Source organism: Tachyglossus aculeatus, chromosome 1, assembly GCF_015852505.1.
Source record: "Tachyglossus aculeatus isolate mTacAcu1 chromosome 1, mTacAcu1.pri, whole genome shotgun sequence".
Lineage (NCBI taxonomy): Eukaryota > Metazoa > Chordata > Mammalia > Monotremata > Tachyglossidae > Tachyglossus > Tachyglossus aculeatus.
The window spans coordinates 140,335,738-140,363,218 of record NC_052066.1 but is presented as its reverse complement, the minus strand read 5'-3'; the positions used below and the strand labels follow the sequence as shown (position 1 = coordinate 140,363,218).

General features: G+C 44.6%; 1 protein-coding gene across 4 annotated transcripts in view; it reads left to right on the top strand.

Moving 5' to 3' along the window:
- Positions 1 to 27,481, top strand: part of CDKL4 (cyclin dependent kinase like 4) — a 97,703-nt gene that overhangs the window by 25,404 nt on the left and 44,818 nt on the right. For all 4 annotated transcript variants that reach the window (XM_038751662.1, XM_038751653.1, XM_038751636.1 and 1 more), the window contains exons 3-5: positions 10,924 to 11,045; positions 22,449 to 22,521; positions 27,253 to 27,343. In XM_038751662.1, coding sequence (XP_038607590.1) covers positions 10,924 to 11,045; positions 22,449 to 22,521; positions 27,253 to 27,343 — 286 coding nt within the window. The remainder of the gene's footprint in view (positions 1 to 10,923; positions 11,046 to 22,448; positions 22,522 to 27,252; positions 27,344 to 27,481) is intronic.

The window sequence follows — 27,481 nt, the reverse complement described above, 5'->3', positions numbered from 1 at the left end:
GGGATTAAGACTGTGAGCCCCACGTGGGACAACTTGATCACCTTGTATCCCCCCCCAGTGCTTAGAACAGTGCTTCGCACATAGTAAGCGCTTAACAAATGCCATTATTATTATTATTAATAAATACTATTACTACTACAAGTGTCCAGATGAGGCCAAGGAGAGTCACCTTCCCCAGAGAATTGTGCCAGTTAAAAGGGACACTTGGGTATTTCCTCTCAGCGCTTAGTGCAGTGAACTGCACACAGTAAGTGCTTAATAAATACTATTACAATAGGAGCACTCAGTGAAAAAGGCCATCCCAAGATGACTAACCAGCGCTTCGAACAGTGCTTGGCACATAGTAAGCGCTTAACAAATGCCATTATTATTAACTCGAGGTGATTAAGGCAGTGAGAAGAGTAATCCTAGGGTAATAGTTGAACTGAAGACAGAAAGACAGTTCCTTACCACTGGCTTGAAGACACTCAATCAGCTTGCTCCTCCTGTGTTACCTTGCCAATTTCCTCTTACAAACCAGCACTCTCACTTCACTCCTCTGGTGCCCACCTACTCCCGGCACCTCAGTCTCGTCTATCTCGCCGCCGACCCCGCACCCACATCCTCCCTCTCTCCATATCCGACAGACGATCACTCTCCCCACCATCAAAGCCTTATTAAAATCACATCTCTCTTTTTTTTTAATGGTATCCGTTAACCGCTTACCACGCGCCAGGCATTGTACTAAGCCCTGGGGTAGATACAAGGTAATGAGGTTGGATGCAGTCCCTGTCCCACACGGGGCTCAAAGTCTTAATCCCCGTTTTACAGAGGAGGGCACTGAGGCCCGGAGAAGCGAAATGACTACTAAGTAAGCTCACAACAAATGCCATCATCATTGTGATGATGATTTATGTCTTTATTGAGAGGGCCCACGTGTTTGGTTAGGGACACGGGGTATAAGACTGTGAGCCCACTTTTTAGACTGTGAGCCCACTGTTGGGTAGGGACTGTCTCTAAATGTTGCCAACTTGTGCTTCCCAAGCACTTAGTACAGTGCTCTGCACACAGTAAGCGCTCAATAAATACGATTGATTGATTGATTGTCTGATGGTGATGAGATATACCATCTAACATTCCCTCATGTTATCCCCCTACCTCCATAGCCAACCACCTAGTCGCCAAGAAATATTTCTCCAAGAAGTAGCGTGGTTTAGTGGTTTAGACCAATGGGCCTGGAAGTCAGGAGGACCTGGGTTCTAATCCCGGCTCTGCCACTTGTCTGCTGTGTGACCTTGGGCAAATCGCTTGACTCCTGGGCCTCAGTTTCCTCATTCTGTGAAATGGGGATTGAGACTGAGAGCCTGCCCATGTGGAACAGGGACCGTGTCCAACCCGATTAAGTTGTATCTATCTGCCTGGCAGGTAGGAGAAGCAGCGTGGCTCAGTGGAAAGAGCCCGGGCTTTGGAGTCGGAGGTCGTGGGTTCAAATCCCGGCTCCGCCAGTTGTCAGCTGTGTGACTTTGGGCAAGTCACTTCACTTCTCTGGGCTTCAGTTCCCTCATCTGGAAAATGGGGATTAAGACCGTGAGCCCCCGTGGGACAACCTGATCACCTAGTAACCTCCCTGGCGCTTAGAACAGTGCTTTGCACAGAGTAAGTGCTTAATAAATGCCATCGTCATTATCATTATTATTATGGTAAACACCTAACAAATCCCATTTAAAAAACAAAACACACATTATGGACCACTTGTCTAAAAACGTGTGTAAATCCTCTTGAGCCCCTTGATGTTTTCCCTCTGCACAGGTTCATCTGGTAATGAATTCCTTGTGCTTGCCAGTTGTTGTTATGAAGAAGTATTTTCATTAGTCTTGAACTTATTGCTTGTAAGCCAAAATGAATGTCCCTTTGCCTTGATGTTTGAGAACCGACAATTCCATTATTTTCTCAGTTTTTGCTCCTTTTGATTTTGTGGGTGTCAATGACCCTCTCAGCCTATGTCTTTCCAGACTGAAAAGTTCTGATCAGTCAATCAATCAATCCTATTTATTCTAATCCTTTGAGTCTGCTTCATAAGCAAGTCCCTTCATTCCCGTGATCACTTTAGTCACTCTTTTCTGCATCTTCTCCTGCTCGATTCTGTTCTTCGTATGAAGCGGTAACCGGGAGTAAGCACGTTGTAGCTTTATATTCACTATAGGCAGTTAACATGTCTGTCAACTCTACTGAATTGTACTCTCCCAAGTGCTTAGTACAGTGCTCTGCACACAGTAAGTGTTTAATAAATATCATTAATTGATTGATTAGATAGTGGCAAAACTCTACCTCTTTGGTGATTTACTCTCTCACCCTTTCCTGATAGTTTCCAGTACTTGGGTGCTGATTTTTATTTTTTTTCCATGGTATTTGTGTAAGTGCTTACTACATGTCAAACACTGTTCTAAGTGCTGGGGTAGGTACAAGTTAATTAGGTTGGTTAATTAGGTTCCTGTAGTGCATGGGGCTCACAGTCTAAGTAGGAGGGACCAATTGTTTTATGAGAAGCCACATGGCCTAGTGGAAAGAACACCAGTCTGGGAGTCAGAGGACCTGGGTTTTAATATCACATCTGCCATTTCCCTGCTGTGTGGCCTTGGGAGAGTCACTTCACTTCTCTGGGCCTCAGGTCCCTCATCTATAAAATGGGGATTCAATACCTGTTTGTTCATTCATTCATTCAATTGTATTTATTGAGCGCTTACTGTGTGCAGAGCACTGTACTAATCAATCAATCGTATTTATTGAGCACTTACTATGTGCAGATCACTGTACTGAGCGCTTGGGAAGTACAAATTGGCAACATATAGAGACAGTCCCTACCCAACATTGGGCTCACAGTCTAAAAAGCACTTGGGAAGTCCAAGTCGGCAACATATAGAGACGGTCCCTACCCAATAATGGGCTCACAGTCTGGAAGGGGGAGACAGACAACAAAAGAAAACATGGAGACAGGTGTCGTCGTAAGAATAAATAGAATTAAAGCTATATGCACATCATTAACAAAATGAATAGAATAGTAAATATGTACAAGTAAAATAAATAGAGTAATAAATCTGTACAAATACATATACAAGTGCTGGGGGGAGGGGAAGGAGGTCAGGCGGGAGGGATGGGGAGGAGGAGAGGAAAAAGGGGGCTCAGTCTGGGAAGGCCTCCTGGAGGTGGTGAGCTCTCAGTAGGATAATAATAATAATAATGGTATTAAGCACTTACTATGTGCTAAGCACTGTTTTAAGAGCTGGGGTAGATACAAGGTAATCTGGTTGTCCCACGTGGGGTTCTTCCACCTACTTATAATGTGAGTCCATTTGGAACCTGATCATCATGTTTCTCCCCCAGTCCTTAGAACAGTGCTTGACACATAATAAGCATTTAACAAATACCACATTTATTATCATTATTATTATTATTATTATAATTAGAGCACGGGCCTGTGAGTCACATGGTCATGGCTTGTAATCCTGGCTTCACCACTTGTCCGCTGGGTGACCTTGGGGAAGTCACTTCTTTGGGCCTCAGTTACTTCATCTATAAAATAGGGTTTTAATAATAATAATGATGATGGCATTTATTAAGTGCTTACTATGTGCAAAGCACTGTTCTAAGCGCCGGGAAGTTACAAGGCGATCAGGTCGTCCCTCAGGGGGCTCACAGTCTTAATCCCCATTTTACAGATGAGGTAACTGAGGCCCAGAGAAGTGAAGTGACTTGCCCAAAGGCACACAGCTGACAATTGGCAGAGCCGGGATTTGAACCCATGACCTCTGACTCCAAAGCCCGGGCTCTTTCCACTGAGCCACGCTGCTTCTCTTGGTTTTGGCACCAAGTCCCACATGGGACAGGGACTGTGTCCAACCCGATTTGCTTGTATCCCCCCCAGTGCTTAGAACAGTGCCCAGAACGTAGTCAGTGCTTAACAAATATCATAATAATAATTATTGTTATTGATTGTTGGTTAACAGTGACTTCAGGATCTTTTTGTTGAGAAGTGATAACAACCCCAAGTCCGTCATCACGTAGATGTAATTTGCATGATTTTTCTGTAGGTTTGTTGCACTTGTTCACATCTCAGTTCCTTTGCCATTTTTAGGCATAATTATTCAGCTTTCTGAGTTCTCCCTGGAGCTTATCTTCATTTTCACGACATTTCCCCATCTGGAAAAGATTAATGTCATCTGCAAACTTGGAGATGTCATTGCACATTCTCTCTTTCAGCTCGTTTAAGAAGACCTGGAACAAAAACCCATTTTACCACCGGTCTCAGGGGTACCCCACTATTTACACCTTTCCCCTTTGCGTCTCAGGGGTATCCCACTATTTACACCTTTCCCCTTTGAGAAATGGCTGTTTATTCCAGCGCTTTGTTTCTTCTCTCTGTCAGTTTTCCTACGGGAAGCAACAGAGTCTAATGCAGAGAGACTGTGAACCCTCTGAGGGACTGGGACTGCGTCTAACCTGGTTATCTTCTATCTACCCAGTGCTTAGTACAGTCCCTGTCACATAGTATGTGCTTAACAAGTACCACCGTGATGGTTGTTTTTGTTTTTTTATGGTATTTGTTAAATGCTTACTAGGTGCCAGGCACTGTTCTAAGTGCTGGAGTGCTTTGCACGTAGTAAGCGCTCAACAAATACCATCATCATCATCAGGTTGGACACAGTCCCTGTCCCAGATGGGGCTCATAGTCTTAATCCCCATTTTTTGAAGAGGTAACTGTAGTGCCGAGAAATGAAGTCACTGGCCCAAGGTCACACAGCGGAGAAGCAGCTTGGCTCAGTGGAAAGAGCCCGGGCTTTGGAGTCAGAGGTCATGGGTTCAAATGCCGGCTCCGCCAACGGTCAGCTGTGTGACTTTGGGCAAGTCACTTCACTTCTCTGTGCCTCAGTTCCCTCATCTGGAAAATGGGGATTAAAACTGTGAGCCCCCGGTGGGACAACCTGATCACCTTGTAACCTCCCCGGCACTTAGAACAGTGCTTTGCACATAGTAAGTGCTTAACAAATACCATCATCATTATTATTATTATTATTAAGTGGTGGAAGTGGCATTAGAACCCAGATCCTTCCAACTCCCAGGCACGTGCTCTGTCTGTTTCTCTTCTTTCCATTTCAGAACATTATCTCAATCAATCAATCAATCAGTCAGTCGTATTTATTGAGCGCTTACTGTGTGCAGAGCACTGTGCTAGGCGCTTGGGAAGTACAAGTTGGCAACATATAGAGACAGTCCCTACCCAACAGTGGGCTCACAGTCTAAAAGGGGGAGACAGAGAACAAAACCAAACATACTAACAAAATAAAATAAATAGAATAGATATGTACAAGTAAAATAGAGTAATAAATATGTACAAACATATATACATATATACAGGTGCTGTGGGGAAGGGAAGGAGGTAAGATGGGGGGGGATGGAGAGGGGGATGAGGGGGAGAGGAAGGAAGGGGCTCAGTGTGGGAAGGCCTCCTGGAGGAGGTGAGCTCTCAGTAGGGCCTTGAAGGGAGGAAGAGAGCTAGTTTGGCAGATGGGCAGAGGGAGGGCATTCCAGGCCCGGGGGAGTACGTGGGCCGGAGGTCAATGGCGGGACAGGCGAGAACGAGGTAAGGTGAGGAGATTAGCAGCAGAGGAGCAGAGGGTGCGGGGTGGGCTGTAGAAGAAGAGAAGAGAATCTCAAATCCTGTGATTTGCTCTGCCCTTTAAAAATCTCTTGGTTTGAAATATTGTCTTGTCTTAGAGAAGCAGCGTGACTCAGTGGATAGAGCAAGGGCTTGGGAGTCGGAAGGACCTGGGTTCTGATCCTGGTTCCACCACATGTCTGCTGTGTGACCTTGGGCAAATCACTTCACTTCTCTGGGCCTCGGTTACCTCTTCTGTAAAAAAAATGGGGATTAAGAGTGTGCGTCCAATGTAGGATAGGGACTGTGTCTAAAGTGATTAATTGTCCAGTATAGGATAGGGACTGTGTCCAAAGTGATTAATTTGTATCTACCCCAGCGCTTCAAACAGTGCTTGGTCCAAAGTAAGCGCTTAAGTAGCATTATTATCAAATATGCCTACCAATTCCTTCTATTCATTTGTTAAATGATTCCTTCAAAATATTCCAGCAGATTAGGGAAGTATGATTTTTCAATAATAGTAACAAGGATTGTGGTGTTTGTTGAGCACTTACTACGTGCCAACACTGTACCAAGCTCCGGGAAAGGTACTGTTCATTAACTCAGTCGTATTTAGTCAGCACTTACGGTGTGCAGAGCACCATACTAAGCGCTTGGGAAAGTACAATACAGCAATAAACAGTGACGTTCCCTGCCCACAATGAGCTTGCAGTTTAGAGGAAGGGAGACAGACATCAATGCAAATCAGTAAAATTACAGATATGTTCGTAAGTGCTGTCGGGCTAAGAGCAAAGGGAGCAAGTCAGCGCGATGCAGAAGGGAGTGGGAGATGAGGAAAAGTGGGGATTAGTCTAGGAAGGCCTCTTGGAGGAGATGTGCCTTCAGTAAGATCAGTCACAGTCTAAGGGGGAGAGAGAGAATAGGGATTTAATCCCCACTCCACAGATGAGGAAACTGAGCCTCAGAGAAGTTAAGTAGCCAAGTTCACACAGCAGGCAAATAGTAGTGCAGGTCTGCCCTGTGCTCTTTCAACTAGTCCATGCTGTTTCTCAAAGATTTTTCCATACACAAATCCTCTTGTAGTTCCCCCATGGATTGTGGCTTTCTAAACGCTACCAATCTGCCAGATACGGAATATAGAAATCACTGTAATTCCCACAGGAACGCTGTAGAACTCTTTTTACTAAGGGAAGGTGTGGGGTAATTTGCCAGTCTTATGGTACAATAGTTATTTGTAAAGATACCATATACCATTTTGAGTTCCTTTTTTTTCTTGGTATTTGTTAAGCACTTACTATGTGTCAAGCACTGTTCTAAGCACTGTGGTAGGTACAAGTTAATCAGGCCAGATGCAGACCTTGTCCCACATGGGGCTCACAGACTAAGTAGGAGGGAGAACAGGTATTGAGTCCCCATTTTGTAGTTGAGGAAACTGAGGTATAGAGAAGTTAAATGGCTTCTCCACGGTCACAAAATAATAATAATAATAATAATGGCATTTGTTAAGCACTTAATATGTGCAAAGCACTGTTCTAAGTGCTGGGGGGATACAAGGTGATCAGGTTGTCCCACATGGGCTCAGAGTCTTAATCCCCATTTTACAGATGAGGTAACTGAGGCCCAGAGAAGTGAAGTGACTTTCCCAAAGTCACACAGCTGACAACGGGAGGAGTGGGGATTTGAACCCATGACCTCTAACTCCACAGCCCGTGCTCTTTCCACTGAGCCACGCAGCTTCTCAAAACGAAACAAATGAAAACAAAACAGGCAAGGGGTGAAACGGGGATCCTAACTCAGGTGGTCAGGCTCCCAGGCCGGTGCTCTAGCCACCAGCCCCCCCCCCCCCCGCTTCCTAAGGGCAGAGTTCCCTCACCCTCTCCCTAGAAACCAGAACAGCTGTGAATTGTCTATGTAACAAGCTAGGTCTGTATAGGAGTGCTTTTTGTAATTTGCTTCATTCAAAATCACAGGATCATGTTGCAGTGCTGTATGCACTGAGCTTTGCACAGGGAACTAATTTGCAGCTTAAATACATTTTAGTTACCTGGCAAGTTTGAAAGATAAGCAAAACAAAGCTGCCTTTCTCCAGCTCTCTAATTGTCTCTCTCTCTCTCCTCTCTCTCTTTCCTCTCTCCTCTCTCTTTCCTCTCTTTCCTCTTTCTCTTTCCTCTCTTTCCTCTCTCTCTTTCCTCTCTCTCCTCTCTCTCTTTCCTCTCTTTCCTCTCTCTTTCCTCTCTCTCTTTCCTCTCTCTCTTTCCTCTCTTTCCTCTCTCTCTTTCCTCTCTCATCATCAATCGTATTTATTGAGCGCTTACTATGTGCAGAGCACTGTACTAAGCGCTTGGGAAGGACAAATTGGCTCTCTCTCCTCTCTCTCTCCTCTCTCTCTTTCCTCTCTCTCTTTCCTCTCTTTCCTCTCTCTCTTTCCTCTCTCTCTTTCCTCTCTTTCTTTCCTCTCTTTCTTTCCTCTCTTTCCTCTCTCTCTTTCCTCTTTCCTCTCTCTCTTTCCTCTCTCTCTTTCCTCTCTCTTTTCTTTCTCTACTCTCTCTCTTTCCTCTCTTTTCTCTCCTCTCTCTCCCCTCTCTCCCTTTCCTCTCTCTCTTTCCTCTCTCTCTTTCCTCTCTCTCCTCTCTCTCTCTCCCCACCCCCATTTCCCTCTCCCTCTCCTTGGCACTTCTTCACATCCACAGTAACAAATGAAGCATTTTATAGTAAGCATGATCTCCACCTCTGGTGGAGGTTACTCAGGTGACTAATCTCCATCTTGGATCACTCACCCCAAGGCTATCAGCAAATACCCACTTGAAGTGTTGAATCCTCTAGAACTACAAGCTAATTAGGCTTTCTTGAACAATAATAGTATTAATTATTGCATTAAGCGCTTTCTGAGGTAGATTCAAGATAATTGGATTAGACAGAGTCCCTGTGCCACTCAGGGCTTATAATTTAAGAGGTAGAGCCAGTATTTTATCCCCATTTTACAGATGTGGAAACTGAGGGGCAGTGATTATATTATAATAATAATAGCGGCATTTATTAAGCGCTTACTGTGTGCTAAGCACTGGTCTAAGTGCTGGGGGGAATACAAGGTAATCAGGTTGTCCCACGTGGGGTCACAGTCTTAATCCCCATTTTACAGTTGAGGTAACTGAGGCCCAGAAAAGTGAAGTGACTTGCCCAAAGTCACATAGCTGACAGTTGGCGGAACTGGGACTTGAACCCATGACCTCTGACTCCAAAGCCTGTGCTCTTTCCACTGAGCCACGCTGCTTCTCACGAGATCACATAGGAAGCCAGTGGCAGGGCTGGGATCTCCCGGCTCCCTATGCTCTTTCCACTGCAACATACTGCCTCTCAAATGTGCAGGTGGGTAATAATAATAATAGTCTTTGTTAAGCACTTACTATGTGCCAAGCACTGTTCTAAGCACTGGGGTAAATGCAAGGTTTATCAGGTTGTCCCAGGTGGGGCTCACAGTCTTCATCCCCAGTTTCCAGATGAGGTGACTGAGGCACAGAGAAGTGAAGTGACTTGCTCAAAGTCACACAGCTGACAATCAATCAATCGTATTTATTGAGCGCTTACTATGTGCAGAGCACTGTACTAAGCACTTGGGAAATACAAGTTGGCAACATATAGAGACAGTCCCTACCCAACAGTGGGCTCACAGTCTAAAAGGGGGAGACAGAAAACCAAACCAAACATACTAACAAAATAAAATAAGTAGAATAGATATGTACAAGTAAAATAAATAAATAGAGTAATAAATATGTACAAACATATTTACATATATACAGGACACATATGGGGAACGAATGGCGTCTGTGGGGGAGGGGAGGGAACGGGGATCCTGTTACCCCCTCCAGATCCCTATCATTCTCAATCATTGATGCTAATGCTATCATTATTGTTAAGGTTACCATTTGTAATTGACAAAGGTATTGTTTCTGTCATCATTGTTGTTATTATTGATATGGTCAGTATTACCGTTAGCGTTACCGTTCCCATTCTTATTTGACAGAGGTATTGACCCTGTTGCTATTGTTATTATCGTCGTTAAGGTGTTTCTGTCATCATTATTGTTGAAGCTATCATTCTTGTTTGACAAAAGCATTCTTTCTGTCATTACTGTTACTATTTTTTATTATGACTTCATTGTACTTATGAGTGCAGCTGGAAGCAATTAACAGTAACCCCAAAATAATGACCGGACAATACCTCTGTCTTTATTTCTTTATACTTAACAAGGTATAAGTAGCCGAAAGTACTGTGGGAAGTAGCCGAAAGCCAGGTTCAGCCTCCCGGTGCTGGACCTGACTGGAGGAGGGAAACGGCAGCTCTCCCCGAAGGAACCACCATCTGGCTGGCCTTCAATCAATCAATCGACAAGTGGCGGGGCCGTGATTAGAACCCATGACCTCTGCCACCCAAGCCCATGCTCTTTTCACTAGGCCACACTGCTTCTCTTGGTGGCGGGAAGGAAGGTGGCAGTTACCCGGATGTTTTTCTCAGCGGAAATGGAGAGATCTGAGGGCGCACGGGAGAGCTTTTTATTCCTGGCCCAGAGGGGACAGAATATGCCTGGAGCAGGGGCCCTCATTGATTATATTGCTCTCTCCCAAGCACTTAGTATAGTAATCCGCATCCAGTAAGCGCTCAATAAATATGACTGACTGAGTGGGAGGGAAGATGGCAGCAGGCACAAAATATACCCGGAGCTGGGACCCTCTCGGCGGCGATGGAGGAGTCCAAGAGTGTGTGAGAGCAGCTTCTATCCCCATCTTCCCTCTATTCCTCGCCTCTCCAGCCAGCCTCTCCCTGTCCCATCACCTCAATCACAAATGAAATTCATTCGTCCATTCGATCGTATTTATTGAACGCCGTCTGTGCGCTAAACACTGGACTAAGCGCTTGGGAAAGTACAATACGACAACAAACCGTGACGTAATGCTTTTGGGGACAGCACGAGCGGCATCAATACCCAAGCCGCTCACTCCAAAAATTTTGAGCAAAAATGCCCTCCCGTGGGACCTGAAAATCCCTACAATACATACCTTGTAGATTAAACCAGGTAATCCAGCTTCAGAGGATGCGTTGTTGTGGAGTTTGAAAGTACCTTGTTTTCTTATTTAGAATTAAGGAATTTGGGCACAGCTGCATCCTATCGCAACATATTATCAAGGGAAAAGTAGGATCTGGTTAATTGCCATCAGTTCCTGGATCGCAGGGGCCCTGCAGGGGAAACTCTCCTGGGCTAAATTACTAACATTTGGATTTCACCTCTTTTCTAGCAATTGAAGCACACTAACCTGGTGAACCTCATTGAAGTATTCAGAAGGAAACGGAAAATGCACTTGGTTTTTGAGTACTGTGATCATACACTTTTAAATGAGCTGGAAAGAAGCCCAAAAGGGTGAGTGATCTTGCAACTCAAAGTATTTCACTCCAGTGTGAATTTTTAAAACCCCTTTGCAGTGTTAATGCCATATTGCCCTGCTTTATGACTGGTCATTTTCCTTTCACGGGTAATCACTTAGAAACATCTGTCGAAGTCTTAGGACGCTTCTTTGCTTTCGTTAGAGAAATCTCTGTCAGATTTAAAATCAAAACCGTTTTAGCTATTTTAAAAGCATATAAAATCTATTTGAGCATAGGAATCTCATAGTAAATTTCAAAGTTAAGGTCAGATTTAGTTGAGAACCAGAGGGTTCCAGATGAAACTCCCTTGATTCTCGTAGCATTTTGTGCTTTCCTTTTTATCGAAAGAAGATGGGGTTACATCCTGGGAATGAGCATGACATAGTTAGTAATAGTCTTTATTAAGCGCTTACTATGTGCCAAGCACTGTTCTAAACACTGGGATGGATTCATTCATTCATTGCATTGTATTTATTGAGCGCTTACTGTGTGCAGAGCACTGTACTAAGCGCTTGGAAAGTACAAGTTGGCAACATATAGAGATGGTCCCTACCCAGCAGCAGGCTCACAGTCTAGAAGGTAATCGGGTCTGACACAGTCCCTGTCCCATGTGGGGCTCCACAGTCTTAATCCCCATTTTACAGATGAGGTAAACTGAGGTCCAGATAAGTGAAGTGACTTGCCCAAGGTCACACAGCAGACATGTGGCCGAACCAACGTGGCTCAGTGGAAAAAGCCCGGGCTTTGGAGTCAGAGGTCATGGGTTCAGATCCCGGCTCCACCAACCATCAGCTGTGTGACTTTGGGCAAGTCACTTAACTTCCCTGTGCCTCAGTTACCTCATCTATAAAATGGGGATTAAGACTGTGAGCCCCCTGTGGGACAACCTGATCACCCTGTACCCTCCCCAGTGCTTAGAACAGTGCTTTGCACATAGTAAGCACTTAATAAATGCCATCATTATTATTAACCAGGGTTAGAACCCATGCCCTCCGACTTCCAGTCCCGTGCTCTAGGCCGTGCTACTCCATAACCTTCTGTAGTGATTACGCATATAATCTGCTCCTTTGGATGATATTTCTCTTTCCATTTTCCCAACTGCACAGAAAATTTTCCATTGTATTGCTCAGCCTCCATCCCGGCTGTCTCGGATGACCAAATGAAACATGTTTCAGGCCAGGTTTGGTCTCCACCCAGATCAGCTAAAGGATAGTTTCAAAATGCTGGTGTCTTGGGTCGTGCCATTTTCTAGCATAAATGCCACGATTTAGTCTACAGATTAATACAGTTGTATCCTGGCTCCATCACGAGTGTTGAGTGCTTGGGGAAGAGGACGATAGAATTAGTTGTAGACGTGACCGCTTTCCTCCAGAAGCTTGCAGGCTAGCAGGGGAGACAGATACTAAAATAAATCACAGACAGGAGTATGTAAGGTGTGTATATACTCTAGACCATAAACTCGTTGTGGGCAAGGACCGTTATATTGTTGTACTCTCCCAAGTACGGGGCTCTGCACAAAGTAAGAGCTCAATAAATACGATGGACTGTATATGTTAATTCCCCTCTCCATCCCTCCCATCTTACCTCCTTCCCTTCCCCACAGCACCTGTATATATGTATATATGTTTGTACATATTTATTACTCTATTTATTTATTTATTTTACTTGTACATATCTATTCTATTTATTTTATTTTGTTAGTATGTTTGGTTTTGTTCTCTGTCTCCCCCTTTTAGACTGTGAGCCCACTGTTGGGTAGGGACCATCTCTATATGTTGCCAATTTGTACTTCCCAAGTGCTTAGTACAGTGCTCTGCACATAGTAAGCGCTCAATAAATACGATTGATGATGATGATGATGATGTTACATGGGAAGATGTGACTACCTAAGTGCCTGGGTGTCGTGAAAGTGCCGAGATGCCAAGAGGGGAATAGAAACTGGGGAGATGAGAAATTAGTGCAGGCAGACCCCAGGAGAAGAGGGAATTTCCAAAGGATTTCAGAGTTGGAGAGAGCTCTGGTTTACCGGATTCGACTCGGTACGATACTAAATGAAATTAAGTCCGCTGTTTTCTAGAGCTGATTTTTGTAGAAATTTTCAGGTCTTTATGCCTAGACTATTCCTGGTGAAAATAATGGCTCTGTCGCATCTTATAGATGATGAATCAACCACCCAATCCTCAGTGCCAAGAACTAGTACGGTGTGTTTGGGGAGTCCCTGTCCTCTCAAATGTGCTTTAATATTTAATATGACTTTAAGGTGAAACTCATCTCTGAAAACCAAAGGACGATTCTTTAGGGCTGAAGTCATCGCCGGGTAAATTGGACGTTCAAGAATTCTCAAGTGAATGCCCTTATTTAATTAATTCATTCAAGTGTATTTATTACGCGCTTACTGTGTGCAGAGCACTGTACTAAGCACTTAATAATGATGGTATTCGTTAAGCGCTTACTATGTGCAAAGGACTGTTCTGAGTGCTGGAGAGGATACAAGGTGATCAGGTTGTCCCACATAGGGCTCACAGTCTTCATCCCCATTTTACAGATGAGGGAACTGAGGCACAGAGCAGTGAAGTGACTTGCCCAAAGTCATACAGCTGACGATTGGCGGCGCTGGGATTCGAACCCATGACCTCTGACTCCCAAGCCCGGGCTCTTTCCGTTGAGCCACGCTGCTTAATAGGAGTGCGTGGCCTTAGTGGAGAAAACACAGGCCTATGAGTCAGAGGACCTGGTTTCTAATCCCAGGTCTGCCAACATGCCACGTGCTAGGTGTCCTTGGGTAAATCACTTCACCGTGCCTCAGTTTCCTCATCTGTAAACCGGGGATTCAATACCTGTTCCCCCTCCTACTTTGATTGGGAGCCCTGGGTGGGACCGGACCTGTGTCCGACCTGATGATCTCGTATCTACCCCAGTGTTTAGGACAGTGCTTGACACATAATAAGCGCTTCACAAATACCACAATTATTATTAAGTGAGGTTTTTTTGGCCCAGCTCACAACTGCCAACTCCATCTTGCAGAGAAGCAGTGTGGCTCAATGGAAAGAGCCTGGGCTTTGGAGTCAGAGGTCATGGGTTCAAATCCCAGCTCCACCAATTGTCAGCTGTGTGACTTTGGGCAAGTCACTTCACTTCTTGGTGCCTCAGTTACCTCATCAGTAAAATGGGGATTAAGACTGTGAGCCCCTCGTGGGACAACCTGATCACCTTGTAACCTCCCCAGCACTTAGAACAGTGCTTTGCACATAGTAAGCGCTTAATAAATGCCATTATTATTATTATTATCTTGAGGGAACCTGTTGCACTGCCTCCAGAAGGAGCGTAATGACGGTTTGCCCCTTATTTTCAGATAGTAAAGTTTTACTAAGAAGTATTTCCAAAAAAGCTCAGTTTCATCTGCTTTATGTATTTAGGCCAGCTGAAAGCCATATTAGACAAGGAAAACTTGAAACTCATTTATTAAGTCCTGTGGTGTTGGCGCGCCGCTTCGTGCCAGGTTCGGCCGTGATGACATTTCCATCTGGTGAAGCAACCAGAAGATGGGTTTTACGCTTTCTGGTCCAAAAACAGGCTTCCTTTTCACTCATTCCTGGTGAAAACATTCATCTATAACTTGACCAATCTCCCTGGATGTTGATCCTTTCCTGGGCCGCCACTCGCTTAGAGCACTACGGCAGTCTGCATTTTGCATTAAGTAGATGATTTTAGTCTTCTGCTTTTCAAGCAACCATGGTTGAAACACCCATGGTATTTATTGAGTGCTTACTATGTGCAAAGCACCATAACAACTGCTTGGGAGAGCACAGTATAAGAGAGTTAGTTGGTCGACACGTTCCTGACCCACCGCAAGCTTCCAGAATTGTTTTCTTCCAGTGCCTAAATGCTCCTCTATCGAGGTCATCGAGGCTCCTTTCTTAAGCTTGCTTATACTTTAGGTTTTTGTACATGGTCGTGGTCACACATTTCACTTATGCATTGTGCTCGTCTTAATATTTGTAATTACTATAAGCAGCGTGACTCAGTGGAAAGAGCCCAGGCTTGGGAATCAGAGGTCATGGGTTCTAATCCCGGCTCCGCCACGTGTCAGCTAGGTGACTTTGGGCAAGTCACTTCTCGGGCCTCAGTTACCTCATCTGTAAAATGGGGATGAAGGCTGGGAGCCCCATGTGGGACAACCTGATCGCCTAATAATAATAATAATAATAATGGCATTTACCAAGAGCTTACTCTGTGCAAAGCACTGTACTAAGCGCCGGGGAGGTTACAAGGTGATCAGGTTGTCTCACGTGGGGCTCACAGTCTTCATCCCCATTTTACAGATGAGGGAACTGAGGCACAGAGAAGTTGTGACTTGCCCAAAGTCACACAGCTGACAAGTGGTGGAGCCGGGATTTGAACCCATAACCTCTGACTCCAAAGCCCGGGCTCTTTCCACTGAGCCACGCAGCTTCCCTCCCCCCAGCGCTTAGAAGAGTGCTTGGCACATAGTAAGCGCTTAACAAATGCCGTCATTATCATTAGTAGGTGTGGTGTCTATCAAGCGCTTCCTTGGTGCCGAGCATTATTCTAAGTGCTGGGCTAGACCCAAAGATAATCAGATCGGACATAGTCCCTGCCCCACCTGAAGCTCGCAGTCTAAGGAGATGGCTATCGTGAACAGGTATTTAATCCCCATTTTATAAGATGGGGAAACTGAGCCACAGAGGAGTTCAGTGACTTGCCCAAAGTCTCATAGCAGGCCAGGGATGCAGCCGGGCCTGGAACTAGGCAATGCTGTTTGCCAAGAATTTATAATAATAATAATAATGATAATAGTATTTGTTAAGTGCTTACTATGTGTCAAGCACTGTTCTAAGCACTGGGTCAGGTAGAAGCTAAACTTGGACACAGTCCCTGGCCCACCTGGGGCTCACAATCTTAATCCCCATTTCAGAGATGCGGGAACTGAGGCCCAGAGGAGTGAAGTGACTCGCCCAAGGTCACACAGCAGGCAAGTGGAGGAGCCGGGATCCAGGTCCTCCTGACCCCCGGGTCCTGGCTCCATCCACTAGGCCTACGGTCGGTTGAGTGATTAATGATGAGGTTGGCCCCCTGTTTTGATATTTACTGACCAAGAGGAAGGACTATAGTCTGTAAACTCCTTATGAACGGGGATCATGTCCAGATTGTAAGGGCTCTAGACTGTAAGCTCGTTGTGGGCAGGGAATGTGTCTGTTATATTGTACTCTCCCAAGCACTTAGTACCGTGCTAAGTGCTCTACCCACAGTAAGCACTCAATAAATGAATGATTGATGTCTACCAACTCTATTGTACATTCCCAAGTGCTCAGTACAGTGCTGTGCACACAATAAGCGCTCAATAAATATGACTGAATGAATAAGCACTCAATAAATACCATTAATCAATTGATTTAACCCCCCAAACCAGTAGTATGATAACTGAATAACCCATGCCTCGTTTGCCGGCCTTTGTCAGCATCTTTTGGTCAGTACTTGAAAATCCTTTCAAAGGTCAAGATTAATCCTTCCGGAAAAGGGTGGAGGTAATCTACAATGTGGATCAACCATATCTAAACCCTCTAGACTGCAAACTCTTTGTGGACAGGTAACTTGTCTACCAACTCTGTCCTAATGTAGTGTCCCAAGAGTACAGTGCTCTGCTCAGTAAATGTAATTGATTGAACTAGATAGTTACTTTGTTTAATGTTTGCAAAAACAAATTAACTTTCTCATCAAGGTATTTTTCAAAGCAAAATACCACTGGTCGAACTTTGTAACCTACCTTTTAGGCCTTTGTCTAGCTTCAAACTGAATTTTGTCTTAGCTATTTGCTGCAAAATGACTCAGGTTAGCATTTGGTTCTGGATTTAGCATTTGCCGGTGGGGCTTTTGGCAAACTTCTGATTTTCTTCCCATTAGACTATAATCTCCTTGAGAATAAGGAGAAGCAGCGGGGCTTAGTGGAAGGAGCCCAGGCTTGGGAATCAGAAGTCCTGGGTTCTAATCCAGGTTCTGCCACTTGCCAGCTGTGTGACTTTGGGGATGAAGACTGTGAGCCCCACGTGGGACAGTCTGATTCCCTTGTATCTCCCCCAGAGCTTAGACCAGTGCTTGGCACATAGTAAACGCTTAACAAATACCATCATTATTAATACTATAAGGATCACATCTTCTTTTGCGAATTCCCAAAGTGCATAGTACAGAGCTTTGTACCTTGTAGATGTTTAATAAATATTTTTTCATTGTTGGATTTTATGCATAATGAAAATAAGGAGGTTTATTTGACCCCTTACTCTACAATGTGACAGTTAAATATATGTCGCATGACTCTCCACAATATTTATCACGAATATTTTTTCTTTTAAATTTTTTTAAAATTTTCTACCTTGAGTTATTTTAACTGATAAATATTTTAACTTGAACATTCAAGAGCAGTATTCCTCCAGTGGGCATTTGCTGCCTCCAAAAGCATTCAAGATAATTAATTCCAAGCTTTGTTCTCATTTTTTAAATTTCTGTGAAATTATCATCATCAATCATATTTATTGAGCGCTTACTGTGTGCAGAGCACTGTACTAAGCGCTTTATGCGCTTAGTATGCCCTGGATATGAATTTGTGAAGCTCTGACTTGATATTCTTCCCCTTTGTAGGTTAATTTCAATAATAGAATGTGTCTGCGAATTCTGTTGCATTGTTCTCTCCCACGCATTTAGTACAATGCCCTGCAGTCAATAAATACCACCTATTGATTGACCTATACTATTGTTCACGCTTGATCAACATGCCATTGTTTCAACTGTAATGTAAAATAATAATGATGATGATGGCATTTGTTAAGTGCTTACTATGTGCAAAGCACTGTTCTAAGCGCTGGGGAGGATACAAGGTGATCAGATTGTCCCACATGGGGCTCACAGTCTTCATCCCCATTTTCCAGATGAGGGAACTGAGGCCCAGAGAAGTGAAGTGACTTGCCCAAAGTCACACAGCTGACAATTGGCGGAGCTGGGATTCGAACCCATGACCTCTGACTCCCAAGCCCATGCTCTTTCCATTGAGCCACTCTGCTTCTCTGAAATCAAACATTTGGCTATATTTTGTCAGAAAAGGGAAGCCATTTGGGGAAATGGCAGGGCCATCTTGAATAGAATGTAAAAAGATGATACACTCTACCATCGTTTACAATCAATCATATTTATTGAGCGCTTACTATGTGCAGAGCACTGTACTAAGCGCTTGGGAAGCACAAATTGGCAACATATAGAGACAGTCCCTACCCAACAGTGGGCTCACAGTCTAAAAATTACTTACACAATTTTGTGTGTGAAAGCCACCGTCTCCACTTTCCGATAGGAACTGTGAACTGGCTGTCCCTCCCCAGCCCCACTTCACCTTCTCCAAGGGAGATGATGTCCTTCCTGGGAAGATTTGGTGGGGACTGATGGGGATCTTTACCTGTAGGATCAATTCCCATCCATCAGGGATGGTTTAGGTGGGGGTTCCTTGTCCAGAGGCAAGACTCTCTAAGCTCGTTGCGGTCAGGAAACATTCCTCTCCACCCTGTGGTATTGTATGCTCCCAAGAGCTTAGTACACAGGGCTCTGCACACAGTAAGCGCTTCAAGATTTAGCCCTGATCGATCGATTGAGAGGCAGCGGGTTAGACCTCAAGATGGTTTGTGGCCTAAGGATACATCTTTCCAGCTTCCAGCCACTAGTTCCCAACCTCCCTCTTGCCTGGAGCGCTTCACATCCGACAGATTATCACTCACCCCAACTTCAAAACCCTTCCGGATCACATCACTTCCAGGATGCCTTCCCTGATTAATCTCACAGCTTCCCACCCTCCATCCTCCAACTGCTGCTTCAGTGCTTCACCTAAGCACTTTGGGTACTCTCACCATCATCATCATCAATCGTATTTATTGAGCGCTTACTATGTGCAGAGCACTGTACTAAGCGCTTGGGAAGTACAAATTGGCAACCACCCCCGAGAACATTTATCTACACATCTTTATGCTCTTGTATTTCCTCCTATCCATAGTTTCTTTTAGTGCCCACCTTTCCCATTTGATTGCAGAATCGTTGAAGTCAGAGATTAAAATGTCTAACTTGTTGCTTGGAGCTGAGCATTCCGGGAGTATGGAAAGTTGTAAACTCCACAACCAAGTTCATCCAAAATACCTTTGGCAGGAGGGCCCTAAGCGACTGGACTCTCCCAAGTGCTTAGTACAGTGCTCTGCCATAGTAATTGTGTGATTTTAAGTGCTTGTTACGTGCCAGGCACTGTACTAACTGCTGGGGTGGTTATTAGCAAATCAGACTGGGCACAGTCCCTGTCCTATGTGGGGCTCACAGAATTAATCCCCATTTTGCAGATGAGGGAGCTGAGGCCCAGAGAATCAATCAATCAATCGTATTTATTGAGCGCTTCCTGTGTGCAGAGCACTGTACTAAGCGCCAGAGAAGTGAAGTGACTTTCCCAAAATTGCACAGCAGACAAGTGGCAGAACCCAGATTCGAACCCAGGTCCTTCTGACTGCCTGGCCCACGCTCTACCCAATAGGCCACCCTGCTTCAATCAGTGGTACTTATTGAGCATTTACTCTCTGCAGAGTACTGTACTAAACGCTTGGGAGAGTGCAGTACCACAGAGCAGGTAGGCCCATTCCCTGCTCATGATGAGTTTAGTCTAAAGAGGGAGACAGAAATTAATAGAAATGATTTCTAATATATGATTTATGGAGATGTACCGCAGGGCTGTGGGGTTGTGAGCAGAGTGAATATCGGGCTGTATTTCATGAGGGGCATAGGTGAGTGCATTTTCTTCTTGAATTGGCTGCTTTTTATTCAACTGTTATCTCTTTAGAAGTCAGTTCACCTCGGCTTTTAATTACAGTATCTAGTCCACGGAAACTGCCCTCTCAAAGGTCACCAATGACCTCCTGCTTGCCAAATCCAACGGCTCATACTCTGTCCTAATCCTCCTCGACCTCTCAGCTGCCTTCGACACTGTGGACCACCCTCTTCTCCTCAACACGCTATCTGACCTTGGCTTCACAGACTCCGTCCTCTCCTGGTTCTCCTCTTACCTCTCCGGTCGCTCATTCTCAGTCTCTTTTGCAGGCTCCTCCTCCCCCTCCCATCCTCTTACTGTGGGGGTTCCTCAAGGTTCAGTACTTGGTCCCCTTCTGTTCTCAATCTACACGCACTCCCTTGGTGACCTCATTCGCTCCCACAGCTTCCACTATCATCTCTACGCTGATGACACCCAGATCTCCATCTCTGCCCCTGCTCTCTCCCCCTCCCTCCAGGCTCGCATCTCCTCCTGCCTTCAGGACATCTCCATCTGGATGTCTGCCCGCCACCTAAAGCTCAACATGTCCAAGACTGAACTCCTTGTCTTCCCTCCCAAACCTTGCCCTGTCCCTGACTTTCCCATCTCTGTTGACGGCACTACCATCCTTCCCGTCTCACAAGCCCGCAACCTTGGTGTCATCCTCGACTCCGCTCTCTCGTTCACCCCTCACATCCAAGCCGTCACCAAAACCTGCCGGTCTCAGCTCCGCAACATTGCCAAGATCCGCCCTTTCCTCTCCATCCATACCGCTACCCTGCTCGTTCAAGCTCTCATCCTATCCCGTCTGGACTACTGCATCAGCCTTCTCTCTGATCTCCCATCCTCGTGTCTCTCTCCACTTCAATCCATACTTCATGCTGCTGCCCGGATTATCTTTGTCCAGAAACACTCTGGGGATATTACTCCCCTCCTCAAAAACCTCCAGTGGCTACCGATCAATCTGCGCATCAGGCAGAAACTCCTCACCCTGGGCTTCAAGGCTGTCCATCCCCTCGCCCCCTCCTACCTCACCTCCCTTCTCTCCTTCTCCAGCCCAGCCCGCACCCTCCGCTCCTCCGCCGCTAATCTCCTCCCCGTACCTCGTTCTCGCCTGTCCCGCCATCGACCCCCGGCCCACGTCCTCCCCCGGGCCTGGAATGGCCTCCCTCTGCCCATCCGCCAAGCTAGCTCTCTTCCTCCCTTCAAGGCCCTACTGAGAGCTCACTTCCTCCAGGAGGCCTTCCCAGACTGAGCCCCTTCCTTCCTCTCCCCCTCGTCCCCCTCTCGATCCCCCCCATCTTACCTCCTTCCCTTCCCCACAGCACCTGTATATATGTATATATGTTTGTACATATTTATTACTCTATTTATTTATTTATTTATTTTACTTGTACATATCTATTCTATTTTATTTTGTTAGTATGTTTGGTTTTTTTTTTTTCTCTGTCTCCCCCTTTTAGACTGTGAGCCCAATGTTGGGTAGGGACTGTCTCTATATGTTGCCAATTTGTACTTCCCAAGTGCTTAGTACAGTGCTCTGCACATAGTAAGCACTCAATAAATATGATTGATTGATTGATTGACTGATCTAACGTGAATACAAGAAAACTTGGGATAAAACGAGGGCCCTCCTGTCGAAGGTATTTTGGATGAACTTAGTTGTGGAGTTTATAACTTTCCATGCCCCCAGAATGTTCAGTTCCAAGCAACAAGTTAGACATTTTAGGCGACAGAAGGAACAGAATGACTGTTGGGCAGATGTAGATGCCATTATCACAATCAGCAGTAGTTCACACCTTGCTTTGCCCATGAGATGCTGATTTAGGGAAAGAGGCAGTGTTGGGCAGGATGCTTGAGGCGTTCCTTTTTCAAACTGGAAGATGTCAAGAGATCGTTAATGTTTACAGCTACAAGAAACAGGCAGAAAAGGCCCCTTTGTAACACCTCATCTGAATTTTACTCCCTGGTGTTCCCTGTGCTCTCCGTTTCAGCTTCTTCCCCAGTAAAGCTTTGCAATATGGAATTCCCAGCATTTAATCTGAGTTCACCTGTTTTATAGTCTATAAAGGTGGCTGCCTGGTAAATATATTCACACAGACTAATCCCATTTGCCAAGTCCCGGTCAGCGTTTCCAGAATTGCTAAAATGAATGGGAACGCCATGCACAAGCGGGAGAATGAACCGAGGGAGAATCCACTGTACTATTTCCAAATGAATTTAAAAGAAAATTAGAGGAAAATGCCAGTGGTATGGGAGTTACATATCAAATCAATCGAATTTATCGAGTGTTTACTATATGCAGAACACTGTACTAAAAGTGCTTGGGAGAATACGGTAAAAGAGAGTAGGTAGACACTTGCCCTGCCTACATGGAGTTTGCAATGTAGAATAATGCCTATTAGTAATGCATATAGAGTAATGTATATTTGGGTGTTTCTTCCTCTTGAATCCCCAGAATATAATTTTAAATCCAAAAGGAAATCCATCTGACCTTGGTTTAAATAGCATTCAGTTGTTACGAAGTATCGTCGCAATGAATTGTGTCCCTCTCTTTAGGGTTGCTGAACACATGATCAAAAGTGTTTTGTGGCAAACCCTGCAAGCCATCGATTTCTGTCACAAACATAACGTAAGTAATTTGCAGTACCGTCTAATATCCTTCCTCAGAATACCTTTGAGCAAAAATCCCTTAAGTAACATTTCTTCCGTGATTGACACATAAGGGAGGGAGAGGTGGGCGAAGAACAGGAGGGAAAAGCAGACGGGAATCAGATGGGTTAGGGGGTGAAGGGAAAGACATTTTATTTGGAACCGACTCAGTTTTGATAGAAAGAACCTTTAACGAAACTACGTGGCTGGTAATTTTGGTAATGACCTGTAGATTAAGTGGGTAGTTTTTCAGGGCAACTCCAGAGTAACTAATTCTCACTTTTCTTTCAACCTTTCTATCTAGACTCTTTCGAGTTGGTGCAGAGCAGTGCTTATAGACCCAGCAATAGAGTTTGAGGCTCCATGGAAAAGGGAAGCCATAGATTGTGCGTAGTTTAGACTGTCCGCAGGACAGTGAGTTAAGGACAACTGTAGTGTGCTAAAAGAAGCTTTTTTTTTTTGATTCAGTGATTTTGATTGGCATGGGTATTTCCGCTACTTTGAGAAAATAATAAAAATTAATAAAACAATATTTTGACCACAACACGTCACTGCTTTTTTTTTTTTTGAGGCGTGCCAAACGCTTGCACTTTTGCATCACACTGGTACAAAAAATGTCCATCTGTTGGACCCAAATCAAGAGTGGCTGATTATTCAATTTTTAGTTTTATACAGACTATTCTGAAGAGCCAAGAGTAAAGGTAAAAAGCTATCCCTTTCTTGTATTATTGAGTCTAGCTCAGATACTATGTTCATGGGAGAAATAACCTAGAGAGTGGCTGATTATTCAATTTTTAGTTTTATACAGACTATTCTGAAGAGCTAAAAGTAAAGGTAAAAAGCTATCCCTTTCTTGTATTATTGAGTCTAGCTCAGATACTATGGTCATGGGAGAAATAACCTAGAGACTCCAAAGACCTCTGGGGTTTAATACTGGGTGTGCATGGTTGTGTGTGAGTGTTTGTTGTTGATTTTTTTCCTCGAGGTAATTGTGTGACACCCTTCAGCTGGCCAGCCTGACTGCCCCAAGTAGCAGAATATCTCCGTGCTGTAAGCTCGATCAGATCTGGGCAACTGCCATCTTTACTCTGCTCCAAAAGAACTACTGTTCTATTTTGAAACAAGAGATTTTTGGATCCTGGGCACTAGAAGTTTGAAAACATAGTTCCAATTTTCCACTCTCTTCCTTTGAAAAAAGGATCCTTTTTCAGACACGTTTCCTTCCTCCAAGAACGAAATCGCTTCTGAATTGTGATTTTCCCATCTTCCAAAACTATGGTAAGATTTGCGCTTTGTGCTGTTGTATCAATTTAGAAATGAATGCATTACTGTGAAATTAGTCTAGCCTATTCCTCTTGCATAAGGAGATCTAAAATGTCTCTGCTCTCTTGTTCTTTTTAGGAGAAATCAGCATCTCTCCTCTGATGTTGCTCCTAAAGGAAGAAACTGACAAACCGACCCAGAGGCTTTGATGAAAAATGTAATAGCTCGGCTCGTAGCCTGGGTAAAACTTGTAAATTCCCCTATTTCCAGTCTGATAACAATAATAATTGTGGTACTTGTTAAGTGCTTACTGCATGGCAAGCACTGTTCAAAGTGCTGGGGACGATACAAAATAATCAGGTCAGACACAGTCTCTGTTGCACACAGGGTTCACAGTCTTAAGCAGAAGGGGGGACAGGTATCAAATCCTCATTTTACAGATGAGGGAACTGAGGCACAGAGAAATGAAGTGACTCGCCCAAGTTCGTACGGCAGGCATGTAGCAGAGCAGGGATTAGAACCCAGGTCCTCTGACTACCAAGCCCGTGTTCTTTCCACTAGGCCACACTGTTTCTCAGTCTCATGATACTGGCTGAGACCAGGAGAGCTTTCAGGGTAGAAAAACCCATAAATCATGGAGGGAAGTCAAGGGACGAAGAAAGGTACCGGCTGATCCTTAAGTGCTTAGAACAGTGCTTTGTACACAGTAAGCGCTCAGTAAATGCCACTGAATGAAGTAATGAATGATCCCCTAGCTGTTACCAGACACGTCCCAAAGTAGAGCTGTCCAAACTTCTTTGTGGTCCTGTTTAAAAAAACAAAAAAACAAAATACACTGCACCCAGGAGCTGAGCCATGGTAACGCCATGGTGATCCCACGATCACTCTGCCACGTGACTGGATGGTGGTTGCTACCCTAGTGTTTGGCAGGCTTAATCACGTCGTCACGGGGTTCCTCGCCTAAATTAAACACCCAAAGCACTGTCAACAGAATGTGCCTTCAGGAAACCTCTCCCCCACACAAACACACACCCCAGCAGGGTCCTTGAAAATCCTATGGGACACAATCACTAGCTATTTTCTCCCTTCACTCCCAATCATGCTCCTTTCACTATTGCTTACTACTACTAATAATAATGTTTTTTAAGCACTTACTATGTGCCAGGTACTGTACTAAGAGCTGGAGCGAATGCAAGTAAATTGGGTGGGACTCACAATCTCAATCCCCATTTTATGGGAGAGGTAACTGAGGCCCAGAGAAATGAAGTGACTTGCCCAAGGCCACCCAGCAGACAAGCGGCAGAGCCAGGATTGGAACCCATGACCTTCTGACTCCGAGGCTCACGACTCCCACTACGCCATACTGCTTCTACACCTGAGTATCATCATCATCATCAATCGTATTTATTGAGCGCTTACTATGTGCAGAGCACTGTACTAAGCGCTTGGGAAGTACAAATTGGCAACTCCCGCCCGCTCCTTTTTCTCTTCCCAGAACCCACCCCATGGGGGTGAGAACCGGACTCACATCTCTGGGCCTCAGTCACCTCATCTGTAAAATGGGGATTAAGACTGTGAGCCCCCCGTGGGACAACCCGATCACCTTGTAACCTCCCCGGCGCTTAGAACAGTGCTTTGCACATAGTAAGCGCTTAATAAATGCCAGTATTATTATTATTATTATTATCAGTTGCTTGAAAGCGTGTAACTTGGTGATAACCCAGTGAGAGAGAAAGTCCAGTAAATGTGTCAGGGCGGGGTTGGTGCACCGTGGGGCGAAAAAGCGATTGTTTACAAATGTACAGACGAAAAGTTGTTTTAGCCAACACCCAAAAAGCAGAGTGATTTGTGCCCCAGAAGTCCTTCCAGCTGATCCTTGATGGAATTTGAGCTTCATAATGAAGTAGGAATGGAAGCAGTGCGGCCTTCTGGAAAAAGTCACAACTCTGCCCCTTGTCTGCTGCGTGGCTCTAGACTGTAAACTCATTGTGAGCAGGGAATATATCTTTTATATTGTATTCTCCCAAGCCCTTAGCACGGTGCTCTGACTGACAAGTCACTTAGCTTCCCTATATCTCAGTTTTCTCATCTGTAAAATGGGGATTCAATACCTGTTCTCCCTCCTCCTTAGGCTGTGAGCCCCATTTGGGACAGGGCCTGTGTCTGGCCAGATGAACTTGCATCTACTACAGTGCTTGGCACTTAGTCCTTAACAAATGCCACAGTTATTATTAATAAATAAGTCCCTTTTGTTGCCTGGAGTGTAATAAGATGATTGTTCAACAGCTGTGCCTGTAAGCTGACTTTGTGAAAAATCTTCTGTATCCAACTCAAATTAAAGTGTTTCTTCTATATTCATCTGTGTCTCTTGATCTTTTGTGTCTGTAAATTTGGAAAGACCTTACAGGAAAGGAAAGCATTTTTAGCACATCTCCCGTTTCCCTAAACTTTTAGAAGCAGCATGACCTAGTGGAAAGAGCACAGGCTTGGGAGGCAGAGGACCTGGGTTCTAATCCTGACTCCGCCACTTGTGTGCTACATCACCCTGGGCAAGACGCTTCCATCCTCTGTGCCTCAGTTCCCTGAAAGGGAAAGTGGGGATTAAGATTCTGAGCCCCATGTGGGACAGGGACTGTATCTGACCCGATTATCTTGTATTCATTAATTCATTCAATAGTATTTATCAATGATATGGCGGCAGACCTGTCGGTGACACTTTCCATCGTGATGTCAAGTAAATCCACGTAAAGTGGTATAGAGGGTAGGAGAGGGAATGTGTCTGTTTATTGTTGTATTGTACTCTTCCAAACATTTAGTGTGGCGTTCTGCACAGGGGAAGCACTCAGTAAATACAATTGAATGAATGAGTGCATCTGTTTACTGTTCTATTACACTCTCCCAAGCGCTCAGTACAGTGCCTTGCACATAGTAAGCGCTCAATAAATACTATTGAATGGATGAGAAGCTTCAGCTTTCAGTCAGAAGTCTGCAGCAACGTCTACTACCGGGTAGCTGTGAGTTCCATCAGCTGTGATCAGAAGCTACATGCAAATACATACCTCGTTACAAGCTTTTAAAATCAAATGTTTTCCATCAGAAACTCTTACGGAGTAGGCGTGTTGGCTTCGAGACAACTTAGGCACCAGTTTAGTTAATTACTGCCTTCTATTTCCTCCTGTGTTGCTCAACTTCCCTGAAGCACAAACATGCTCAAGGGTTATAACCTCTTTGGCAGTAGTTTGGGAACTCTCTTTTTCTGGTTGGCAGGTTTGTAAACGGTAAAAATGTCTAAGCTGTAAAAATGTCTCAATGGGGAATCCTTATTCAAAAATTCATTTATTTTGATCTTGAGTAACTCCCATACTGATTTCCCTTATCTGAAATCCGCATGGGTGTTTATTGTGTCTTTTCCTACCTCAGAGGAATAATGGGATTTCTTTTCTTGCAGTGCATTCACCGGGATGTAAAACCTGAAAACATTCTGATAACCAAGCAAGGAGTGATCAAGATCTGTGACTTTGGGTTTGCTCGAATTCTGAGTAAGTAGCAATGTGCTTAATAATCAGAAATTCCAACTTTTTTTTTTAATGGTATTAAGATGACTTGACACCTGTCCACATGTTTTGCTTTGTTGTCTGTCTCCCCCTTCTAGACTGTGAGCCCATTGTTGGGTAGGG